General features: G+C 42.1%; 1 protein-coding gene across 1 annotated transcript in view; it reads left to right on the forward strand.

The window, feature by feature from the left end:
- Positions 1-13066, forward strand: part of itgbl1 (integrin, beta-like 1) — an 81669-nt gene that overhangs the window by 22749 nt on the left and 45854 nt on the right. Inside the window, exons 3-6 of the mRNA XM_049593602.1 lie at positions 1992-2138; positions 5768-5890; positions 7500-7640; positions 12487-12627. Of these exons, the coding sequence (XP_049449559.1) occupies positions 1992-2138; positions 5768-5890; positions 7500-7640; positions 12487-12627 (552 nt within the window). The remainder of the gene's footprint in view (positions 1-1991; positions 2139-5767; positions 5891-7499; positions 7641-12486; positions 12628-13066) is intronic.

Below are 13066 nucleotides of genomic sequence, written 5' to 3' on the forward strand. Positions count from 1 at the left end.
AAGCAGGTTTTCCAACATTTAAAAACCTGCATATATGCGCTAATGTGAGCGAAAAAGAGTCACTGTTTTAAGATGCTTAATCGGCTTTGATATGCCAACACAATCTCAAGATCATGACATTATTTCTAACCTGTTTGGAACAACACTGCAATGATATGGCATTTCAAATTTTGTTCTTTTCTTTTGTTCTCAAAATATAGAACAGGCAGCAGAATGTGGATCCACCCTGAGCCTCTTTTTTTACAGTTTGTATAACAAATGTATAAAGGTGTTAGATTGCTTTATCGTCTCTGTGATGCAGCTTTCTTTGAAGCGCACTCTCCATATTCTTCTTTTCCTTGAATCTGTTCGAGTCCCCTGAGACATATCGATAATGAGAAGAGACAAGAGACTTGCCTGTTAATGACTGATGGATAGCCCTTGAAAAGGACACCACGTTTACATGATGAACGAGTCAGGAGAATGATTGAGTGTGACATACAAGGCCCCTTGCCGCTAAATGCATTGGGAGCAACATTTATAATAACTTGTCAACAGCCTTCATTTGCATCATATGATTCCTCCTGTTTTTCATTTTGCTCAGTATGGCCATCAGAATGATGAGAATAGATGAAAAGTAGTGACGCCAAACTACCCGTGTAGGCAGGGGCGAAAATCCCATTTCATAGTTGGGGGGGACAATGAACAGTAAAATTTTAGAGAATAATTCCAGGGGGGGACAAGGAAAAAAAGTTGTAGCCTGTCTTTTATACAGCATCTTTTACCGCAATTTGACGCTTTAATCTTCTCTCTATCTCTCCAACAGGCAGAGTGAATGTCTATACTAACTAAACTAAAACTAAAACTAAACATTTCCTGCAATTAAACAGGTAAACTGGTTTATAAATAGTGTGTTGTGAGATCTGCCACTGCGCACCTCACAACCGTGCGTAATAGTCTGCACGTCTTTGACGTTTGTCTCACTGACAGAAGGAGAGCCTACAGACAGGTACCCATACGAGCCGCTCCGCCACAACCGTGCGTAATAGTTGCGTGTAATGACTGCTCCTCGTCAGTTAGACTGCACGTCTTTCATGTTTGTCTCACTGACAGGTGGAGAGCCTGCAGACAGGTACCCATTGCTCCGCTACTGACTGCTCTGTCCTGTCCTCTCCCTCTTCTTTCTCTCCTGTCCTCTCTGACTATCACTAAACTCTGAGCTTAATCATTAGCTTTTAGCTTAGCAGCACTCGTAATTGAGTAGGCTTTTGAACAATGCAGGAGAAATGTTGCAGACAGTTTATATTATCAGCCTGGGCCTGGGGCTTGTTGTAACAGTAAATGGGATGTGTTGTAACTTGTGTAAGTTAAACTGTGTCTGTGTGAGTGAACATCTTACCTTGCGATGCGTGATGTGGACAGCGGTTCCAGCCACATGCTGCTACTGCTGCCAAGCAGCCCCGCCCGTTGTAAAGAGTGTGGGATATACCACTACTAGGAATGGGAGGGGGGGACTAAATTATTTAAGATTTAAATAGCACATTATTGCACGATTATAATGAGCACCGCTTACATTGTGCTTTTAATAAATACTACTGCATTGTTCAAAAATTATTAATTGTGTCTCAAATGATTCCAGGGGGGTACAGCTTTACTGAAGGGGGAGTCGTGATTAAAGGGAAAGCTTTTATATCATCCTGAAATTTTGTGACAAAAGGGGCAGTATTGCAAATGAGTCTGCCTGCATGCTTACTACATGTACATATATGCAGGGAAATGTATATTTCATCTCCATCTTGAGACTGCATTTGGCCTGTCACAATAAATAGAAGCCAAGGGAGATGAATTAATCCTGGAACTCCAATTCCTGTACTCTCCTGGTACTGCAAAGACTTCGTGGCTATATAGAATAACATTTGTGTGTCCTTAGTTTGGAGTCATTTGAAGCGCAGGCAATGAGCATGTTTTTCAGCATTGATAAACAGCATGTGGTGTGTTGTGTTTCCCTTTAGACCGAGGCTACTGTGACTGTGGGACGTGTGAGTGTGATGAAGGCTGGTTTGGCGATGCCTGCCAGTTCCAGGAGGAGTGTAACCTAACCAGCAAGAAGAGCAAAGAGCTTTGCAAAAACCCACAGGGGGTGGTATGCTCTAACAGAGGTACTGCGGCCACACACACATGTATACACACCATGCGTCTATACACAGTAGCAAGAAAAGAACACTCAAACATTAAGAAAACTCTGCATGGAACAGACAACCACACAGAATACACAACACTTACATAAAATGGCATTTATGGTATTTTGCTTTTGGTACCACTTTCCAGTGATACAGTCTCTAATAAAGGTTTATAAATTGTACAGTTATTGCTGCTTATAAACACTTTATAGGCTAGTAATAAGCCATTAATAAAGACTTATTCTTGGTTATGAAACCTACTGACTTTTTTAACGACAGATCTGATTTATTACAAAGTCAGATGTTGATCTTATACATTTTTTATAATAAGCCATGAAGTCTGCAGTTTGAAAGCTTGGCTGAGTTTGTCCTTGTTAATAGCTTATTACTGATCATTAAAATCATTAAAGGTATACTATGCAGGAATTGTTAGTTGCTGGTTGTAAACAAGTTCATATTTGGCCCCTCCTCCCTACATTGTGTGTGTGTTCACTGCAAGCTATTGTACTATTGTAGGAATGCTATATTTAATGTAGTGGACAAGCCGAATAAACAAGCTAACCACTGGCGGGGCAACTTCCGGGGCTGAAAGATGAAACCAAGGAAAGATGAAGGATCCTTCAGTGGCTGAATTTCAAGGATGCTACGTCATCAAATCCCACGTAAGGACTGCTCCAATGTCAAGGATCCCTCAAATTCCACCAAGGACAGAGACCTTTATTCAGAGAATTCTCAAGGATGCATGTGTGTGTATCCTCAGCAGGTATAAAGTACCCACAATTCTTTGTGCACGATTTGCCGGAAGTGATGGCGGGGACTCTGTAATGAAATCTGTGCCAGTGGAGCTCGACAGGATTTAGATAAATATGTCATTTATTTGGATTAATATCTCCAGGAGTTTTTATCGTACAAGCATAAAAAATAATGACAAAAACCTCATACTTCACACTTTCCAATATGTCCACTGCCGATAATGAGATTTTTAAAAGGGTTAGCTAAAACATAAAAGTTTTTAATTTAATAATTTACAGCCATGATAGAGTGCTTTTTAAAAGTATAATCCAGAAATATATTCACGTGACTCTGAAATCACTGCTTACATTTGTCCCAACTGTACAACAACATTAGCGAGTGCCAAAATTATCACAGTATCCTGAACCCTCCTCAGTCTGCTGAGGGTTACTGACACACACCTGGGCGCACTCGTTAGCCTGTTCCAATGTGTGCTCACCGAATGCTAGGAAGAACTCTTCCCTTGCTTCTGTAGGGTACTTCCTTGGAAGGACTCATCCTGCCAAGGTAGGATCCTTGACTCTGAGAAACACCAACTGCAGTGCCAAAAACTGCAGTTCCTCGAATGGCCACTTGAGGCTGGCTCCAAAGCGAGTCAATCCCTACAGACCCCCATGTTAAAATGCCCAACTTTACAGGGTAAATAAACATGTTTATAAACATGTACGGGGGGGGGGGGTGAACCTGTTTACATTTATTAAGGCTTAAAGTTAAGGCTTATTTAAAGGCAGGGCCACTTGAGTGACAGGCTGTCTGCACGGCGGCACCACAGTCTATGAGTCAGACCCATCCCTTGCTTCAGAACAGGAGTCTATAAACCAGTGGGTGACGTCAGGGTGGCTACATCCACTATTTTATACACTCTATGCACTGACCCTTCCAGCAGACCCCCATCGGACCTCTAGGCTCGGAAAATATGAATGGGAGTCAATGGAAATTATTATTTTCTGGTCCGAGTCATTAAATGCCTTGGATTACACAAATGTTTTGTGTGGGTCTAAATAATATTTTTTCATGTTAAGAGTTTGACAGTTTATTGTATGATTCTTCAGTTAAAGGCTGTGGAAACAACGTAATGAGAAAGACTACATGTCGCCTATGTGACGTCACGTCATCACATTTTCCCTCCACTTCTCAACTAACAGTGCTGCTGCTGCGTCTTTTGTCACGAACTACGGAGCCATCAGATCAAGATGCCGGTGTGCTGAAACTTTCCATATATCCAGACTTGTAGTGGTTTTCGCCATGCTTAAGGCTTTTGTCCTGTCTTTGGAAGAAGGCGAAGTGTACCAGAGACACAGCCATGTTCCGAGTGCGAGTGGTGACGTATATCACACATGTTGAGAGTAGCAAAGAGCTGTAGTCCACAAAGCGCTCTCACACAAAACCTAACAGTATCAAAATTCTTCCCGCCAAATTGTAGCCTTCTTTGCACGAAAAATATATATTAAAAATTCACAAACAACATATGTGAAACTCACGGCACAATTCAAACGGGACCAGAAAATAATTTTCATCTACCCATTGAAACACATTATGAGAAATCGATTTTTAAGGTCCCACGTACCGGAAACGGAAACACGCAACTTACGAGCTCTATTGCTGTTGGGAGAAATTCCTATGGATCGAAGTCCAACAGAAAACAGGCCAACTGGCATTGCTTTCCTTCACCGCTCACTGAAGAAAGTGAAAGCCAGCCCCTGTATCACTTTAATTTTGGAATGAATTTTGTCCTCTCGGTGTTTCGTCTTGCTATATTTGCGTTTTTTTTTTCTGCACTGTATCTGCAATTTTCATAGCTTCGATTTGATTGCGTGCTTTGACTACCTTTTTTAGAGCTTCGACCCTACCTACGCACTGTGCCCTTTGACATTCCAAACATAGCAAAGCAAAAAGGAAATAAGAAAATACAGGCAGAGGACAGGGTCTCTGCAGATAAATACACCGCCGACAACTTCTAGTATTATTTTAAGAAAAATCCTGCATAATATACCTTAAAGTTACAAATTATAAATCTCTTTAGACTTGATTTCTTTCAGTTAAGGTAGATACATGTAATCTCTTTGCTCTTATACACAGTATAAACAATCTCTTTCACTAACACAGGTACATTAATACATGCATGAATGAGCATCAATCGGAGGACTGACATCTTGAGTTAACAATACTGTAAGTATTGATAATTCAATGTGGCCTTAAACCTCACAAGCCAGAGCTTATTTGATGCACACACTCTCAGCTTGTGCCTTTCTATCTGTGGACACATGATTGAGCACTGGCACTCTGTGGACACAAGCTGTGAGGTGATGTCTGGAGTGATGTTGTTTTCCACAAACTGACAGCCCCTTATCCACCTGGGCTTAACCTCACCACCGGCCCACAATGCCTCCAGCTAAATGAAGGATAAATGTATATTTGTGTGCCAGCGTGTGTGTGTGTGTGTGTCTGTGAAAGCATGCACTGTACAGTATGTGGCCTGTGTGAGTGTTTAGAAATGCAAATTTATTCATGGCATGTTGTGTAGCCTTCCGTCCCTATAGCGCGGCATTCAAAAGGCCCCAGCACACACATGCATAATCACACCTTCACCGCCCTCAGCAGTCAGACACCAGTCTAGACCCGATGCCACATGATGCACAGGCGGTGCCTACTATGCACATCTGCAAACCAGCTGGGTTCTTGGTCTTAAAGTGCACGGCTCGAGAACGTACACACATCATTCCACCCGCAGCCAGCCACATACCATAAACACACACACACATGACCTTTTCCGACAAATAAGCTTAAGCTGTGTCTAAAGCTGTTATCTTTAATAGGCACCTGCCACTGTGGAAGCTGCATGTGCAACAATCAGGACAACAAAGGGCTGGTGACAGGAAAGTTCTGCGAGTGTGACGACAGTGAGTGTCTGGACGAGGACACTGGAGAGGTGTGTGGAGGTATGCCCTGCAGTCCCTGTGTCACCCACTCACCTTTCCTCCCCAGAAATGAAGAGGTGCCTTAGTTTAACAGGTTAATATAGGATTGTCCGTATTAGTCACTCCGCTTGACATAAGGAAACACATTAGCCTCATGTGTCCGTGAAGGTTAATTTGAGGTTCAACCTGCTGTCTTTAGCTTTCTGCATCTGATGGTGTTATACTCACCCCTGTTCCCCACAGGTTGCTCAGTGCCTGCTTGTTAATGTCAGTTTGCCATTATTAATTTCCTTTTGGAAAACAAATGATGGAGTTTGCTTATCTAGCTTTTGTCAGTAATACCTTAATTTGTCGAGCAAGTCTCAAAGATGACAATTAAAAGCAGTTAATACAAATATTAAAATGTTAAATATGTTATGTTTTATCTGTAAAACATTTATGACATTTTGACTGAAGAAAATTCACCTGTTTTTTTTTTTTTGTTGGCAAAAATACAACAGTGTCTGCATTAAAGAAATACTTCACCCTCTAGATTATAATTTGTATTTTATTACTCACCCTGTGATGCATTGAATTCCTGAGGAAAAAATTGTTTTTCTCAAATGCCTGTGGTGAACGAAGAATCCAAAAACACACAAAAAATTCTTGATAAGCAAAAGTAAATGGGGTCCATGTTTCAAAACAGCAAGATGCCCGTTTACAAACTCTCACACAACTTGTGCAGTATAATCCAAGTCTTATTTATCTAGCTGTATGCTCTGTGCTTCCAAAACTTTATGATGAGTAACTGAAACTTACCTCTGCTCTCTTCAAAGCCAGACTCCACTGACAAAAACAATCATTTTACCTCGCTGATCATGGGAGCTGCTGGTTTATTGCTGCTCATTGTGTACCCAGTTCAGACCAATGATTCCCGATGAGATGAAATTATTTTAGAACGTTGTAGAGAAAAGTTGCAGCGGTGTGAACTGGCCGTCTGAGCTCAACTCGAGATGGCTGACGGTGTCACCTGTAACTCAGCTGGTGAAATTGCCGGTGGCTTTAGAATGTAAAGCTTGTCGCCTGTTTCTACAGCCAATCAGCTTGTAGTGAAGTCCGCTGGTCAAGTCAAAATGGCCACAGGAAGAAGGTACAAATTATATTCAGCCACAAAATAAGCCTGAAAAGCTGAAATCAGAACAGAAGTACAGAGAGTTGTTGCATAGAGATGATACACCATCTCATCTAGTTGCATTGGTCTGAACCTGCAGGTTTTTAGAGCACTGCAGAGCGGCGTATTGCAAGTAGTTGCCTGTTTCAACTCATCTCATCACGAATCTTTGATCTGAACTGGCCTTTAGTTGGCCATTCTTTTGCTTGTTAAACTTAAAGTTATCAAGAACTTTCTTTATTTTTGGATTCTTCGTTCACCAGAGGCATGTGAGTTTTCTTCACAAATTCAACATTACATGGGTTGAATAATTGATATGGTCATTTGGGGGTCAAAGTATTCCTTTAAAATCCTAAAAACTGGACACTTAAATGGGTAAAAAGGAGTTAATGTCAACATCTGTTTAACTGTCTGTCAGTCTGTAACACTGGGAGAGGTGAACTCATCAGCTGTTGCATGTGCATTCTGATCTGCTTCCAGGCCATGGCCAGTGTTACTGTGGAAACTGTTACTGTGCTGCTGGTTGGCATGGAGACAAATGTGAATTCCAGTGTGACATCAGCCCATGGGAAAGCAAGCGGAGATGCACCTCTCCAGATGGCAAAATCTGCAGCAACAGAGGTCTGTTAACGGATTCAAAGCCAGTACTGTATACAGTGTACAGTCTTCCGAGATCCTACTTTAAATTATTTCATGGTTAAGTTCCTGCAGCAAAATTAGAAAGAATTTTTCCCAGCAGCCATTGTGTGGCTATTTATTATCACTGATTCACAGGGCAATAAAACACTGTAATGATGCCAGGAAGTTCTGTAATTTGTAAATTGTCACTACAGCTTCAAACCCTATTACAAGCCACCTCATAATAGTGACAATTGCAATTGAATTGTGTTGCTAGGAAACAGGAAACAAACAATCTAAATGGGATGAGGTTCATTTCCTGTCTGTTATCTAAGGTCATTAAGAGGAGGATAAGACACTAGCTGTGTCTCAATTCAGGGCCTGCAGCTTTCTAAGGCTGCATTTGAAGACTGATTGCGTCACATCCGCACAACCAAGGCTGTCCAAAGGCTCCTTCAAATGTTGCCTTCTTTCCCAGAATTTGGAAGATGCAACGGATGAATCCTTCGTGGCCCAGCCTATCCCAGGATGCATTGTGCGCTGGTGACCATTATATATTAATATAAACTAACTAACAGTTGTTAGCTAGCTAACAGTTGACTGTTGTTAGCATTACTGTTAGCTAAAAGCACACAGCTTAAACAATCTTAATTAAATAAGGTCCATGATTTAGGGCTAACTACCTTACTAGCTAACTCCGTCTTTCGCCAAGCACAGCTGGTTGCCAGATAACAGGAGTGCCACTGGGTCTGGGCGAAAACAACTGGTGATGCAACCAGGAAATCCTCCGCAGACCTGATTGCCCATTTTGGAGACCTTTCAGTTTGGCTGATGCAGTATTCAAAGAACGTGGCCAACGTTGTCCGCAAAGGCCACGTCCATCAAAGGGTGCAGTCCCTAAATTGAGACACAGCTACTATCCCAGGAGTAGTGAACCACTGGGGAGCAAACAAATGGAATTATACTATAGATATATTAATATAGATTTAAATAAATGTTGATTGATCTGTCATAGTTTCCAGCGTTTGTGACAAGAGAACCGAACAGTTCAGCGTGACTTCTGCTGTCACAGATGAAAAAGGGTCACCTCTGACGTTCACCTTCGAAACTGAGAATGAAGAAAGAGATGGAAACATAGAAAAAAACACAAGCAGGAGGAATACAGAGGAAAAGAGAAAGAAGACTGGTTTAAGAAATCCTCATGTAAATTCCCTGAAAGTCATCAGAGCTTGGCAGACCGGGGAGCCAGAGAAAAAGCTTCACTAACCTAGCTCAAGTGATCCTGCGGGATTTCAGTAAAGCTCTCTAAAATTAATTACAGTGGACTGGCTAAGGGCTGGCTAAGTGGTAGGGCTAAATGGTAGGCTACATGGACAGATCCCCATGATTTATGGTTAAGTGCACAGCTGACACAGCATTAACAACCATCCACTGTGTTCGTGGTGTAGTAGCCCATTGTACTCCTCTTTAGTATGGAAAAGGGCAGTGAAAGGCTTCACCATCCCAAGAGTTACCAGATAACCGAACAAAGGAAATATGACTGCAATTAAAAGGGAGTTCATCTCAGTTTAAATCAATTCATACACATTTTTTTCCGGCTTGCTCCATTAACTCGACAGCATTTTCTGAGTCTTTTTAAAGTACCTGTTATCAGTTGAATTATTTATCAATCCCTTTTTGATACATTGTTGGATTGTGGAAAAAGATGCAGGTTTTATGGCTTTAATTTAGTTTTCTTGCTCACTTTGTTGAACAAAAGCCAATCTCAGAACCAACTGATGGTAAGCCTCCGGGGGAACGGCCAATATTTTGGGAGATCAGGTGTAGTAAAAGGATATCTAGCCTGTGCCAGTCATTTTGGCTAATCTCTATCAGCCTGTTATCATTCCCAGGTTGTCAAATACCAACTTTTTTTCACGGTCCCTTAGTGTATAACTACTGCTAAGGGGATGCCTTTAGCATGTTTATGAGATGCACCAAGCTTTCCCTTAACTCATCCACAGCAACAATGGATGCTAAGACCAACTATGTAGGAAAGAGAGCGAGAAAGTCCATGTAAAATGAAATGGAGGGGAGGTGGATGGGTCAAACATAACTGACCACAGCTTGTCTCCCATGTGAAACCAAAAATCCCTGCTGTTGAAATGCAACTTTACATACATTACGTATGGTTGTCATGCCCTGATGTCACCTACGTGATGTATGTACATTATGTTATGTAACAAACATACTTATTTTAACCCAAAACATGATATTTATTCTAAACCTAACCAAGTATTTTGGCTTACTAAACCTAAATACGACCATTTCACGACATTAATCCGTGTTAAACAATATGTTTAAGTGTTTGTCAAATAGAGACGCTAAAGGGTGCTCTGTGCATAACTATCAGACACCAGGGGTGGGACAAAGTGTCAGTATTTGACAACCTGGGAATGAGAAAGGGTTGTCTCTTTGAACACATTCTCACTCCGGCCTCGTCACATATCAACGTTTGGTTACGGACATTCCACGTCCAGATACAACGTGAAAGGTAGCCTGGGTGCGCTGGTTGTTGACGTTCTGGGACGCCATGTCACCTTCTGCCTGTTACATGCATTGTCTTCCTTCAAGATACACTTCTGTTTTCACAGGAAATTTAACGTTTACATACAGTCTCTTTCAAAATAAACGCACTACGTCAGTACAACACCACAAATTGACGTTTTTTTGATGCACATGGTTAGGTTTAGTTAGGTGTGTTGGACCCATCCACCACCACTCCCGCCCACCCCACTCAGACTTTTGTCTCCTTAACTTTTGTTTTTGTCCTGCTGTGTTTGCGCCGACACCACCGAGATGAGTATCATGCCAGTGTTAAAGGATGGCTTTTTTCGTCAGTGTCTGACACCGTAAGTCACTGCCCAAGCGCTGTATTTCGACAACTTCAGAGTGAGACCGGGTTGTCTCTGGAGCCTATCCCAGCTGACATTGGGCGAGAGGCAGGGTACACCCTGGACAGGACGCCAGACTATCAAAGGGCTGACACATAGAGACAGACAACCATTCACACACACATTCACACCTACGGACAATTTAGAGTCACCAGTTAACCTGCATGTCTTTGGACTGTGGGAGGAAGCTGGAGTACCTGGAGGAAACCCACGCTGACACAGGGAGAACATACAAACTCCACACAGAAGGGCTCCCACACCCCGAGATATGAACCCCTCACTCTGGGGTCCAGCAAACATCCCTCTTGCTGTGAGGCAACAGTGCTAACCAGTATACCACCGTATCACCCACACACAACTGAAATTGCTGTATTGCAACTGCTGCACACACTTTCCCTTGGGATTATTAGATTTTATCTTAAATTACTTGAGATAACTGATACACTTGTCAAAATGCAACACATCTGTACTGTAAAACTGTTTAAAACATCTCTTTAGAACATGCCAACAGATGTTAAAGCACATTGTTAACAGTGTGACCTTTGCTCAGAATATCATAAAGCCCTATTTGACCCCCTCTGGTTTAGTAAAATATGCCAACATATTCCAGCATCTTTCCCCATTCAAGTGCAACGCAATTTTCAGAAGTCAGACAATTTGGCGCTGATTATAATGGGAACAATTCTCGATTCCCATCCCTATATGGCATGTAGCCATTTTGCTCTGAATTAATCCTCCTTTAAAGCATTGTGAAGATAATTCCTGGTGATTATATGAGACGGATCAAGGAAGATGATTACATAAGAGGGTTGATTTGATTTCATCACCCTGTATAGATGTAGCGATGTGAAGTGTTTTGCATAAGAATGTGAAATATCTTCCCTCTCTCTCCTTTACTTAGCTCAACAGTAACCTTTATCTCCCGCGCCGCTCACACTCTGAAATGAATGAGTGAAGGATCTGACTGACAGTAGATTACTCTGTTTCATTCCAACAAACTGACGACCCCTTCCATCTGTTGGGTTCACCTAGCCTCCTCAGTTGGGCTAATAATACACTAACTAGGGTGCTGTCAAAATGATAACAGCCACATAATGCTGGAGGCTAAATACGTGCATCTATACATGATTTTTTGATCAAAACAATTTGACTCGGAGATAATACGGTTGCATGACGCACAAAGAGGGGAATGATTCCCCTTTTGTGTGTCGCTTTTTAGCTGGAAACAGGGCTTTAGTCAAACACTGTCTGAAAATACAGAACATAAATGCGCTCTCTAATGGAGTCCTGATTTTCTAGAGCGTTTACAGAACATTTCTGAACAGTAACTAGTACAGGTGGTGTAATCTGCTCCAGTGAAGCCAGGCTGGGACATTTGTGGCAGACATTAAAGTGCACGGCTCTATAAATCCAGGGCTCCAGGGTTATGATGGTGGTGAGGGAGACTGAACCTTGGGCCAAGGGCCAGACACGCGCCAGCCGCAGCCCACAGGCTTGCCAGCTGGCCTGGCTCCCCTGGGGTTCCCCGTGCTCTGTCACTGCTGATAAGAGAAAATGGGATTTCCACTGGCTGCTGCTCAGCTGATGCCCCGGCTAAGATGTAAAACAAATGCGAAGGAGACAGACAGATTCGTAGATAAAGGACGGAAAAAAGAGACAGAAGGAGAAGTTGTATTTATCCTGTTGGCTGCAGCCTGAAGTAGATAACTAAATCCTCCCACCCCCACCCACATCTGTGTGAAAAGCTCTCCCCCTGTTCATCATGTCATAATCAATGAGTTATATTTAGCATTGCTTTGTTTGTCTTGATTTATTTGGACTGAATGACTCCAAAAAGAAAACTTACAAAAGAGCATTAATACAATGTGAATTAACGGTATGTGTGTATGTGCTGTTGTGTTTACTGTGGCCCTTAGGGACCTGTGTGTGTGGGGAGTGTAACTGCTATGATGTAGATCCCTCTGGCGACTGGGGAGATATTCACGGAGACACATGCGAGTGCGACGAGAGGAACTGTCATGCAACCTACGACCGATACACGGATGACTTCTGCTCAGGTCAGAATGCTGTTTTTGGATTCACACAACTGTATGCAACACACTGACAGAAATCCTGAGTCCTCTTAAAGATAATTAATAAGTGGTTGAAGATTTGGGGAAATGTGGGGTTTTTTTTGTTGCTTTCTTGCCTAGAGTTGGATGAGCAGATCAATATCACTGTCATGTTCTTGCCCTAATATGCAGCTGGTTAGCTTTAGCTTAGCATAAAGACTGAAAACGGGGGGAAACAGCTAGTCTGGGTCTTTAAAAGGGTAACAAAATCTGCCTACTAAAAACTCAAAAATAGCATGCATATCCAAAAATGATAAATACTTGGTGCTGGACAGAAGAACAAATACAAAAACAGGTCCGTCCATCAGAAACTACTCGTTTTGGAAATTTCAATAGTATCACCACGTGTGACGTTTCGGGCACCCAAAGGAGCAGTTTCTGGTGT

This window comes from Epinephelus fuscoguttatus, linkage group LG13, assembly GCF_011397635.1.
Source record: "Epinephelus fuscoguttatus linkage group LG13, E.fuscoguttatus.final_Chr_v1".
Lineage (NCBI taxonomy): Eukaryota > Metazoa > Chordata > Actinopteri > Perciformes > Serranidae > Epinephelus > Epinephelus fuscoguttatus.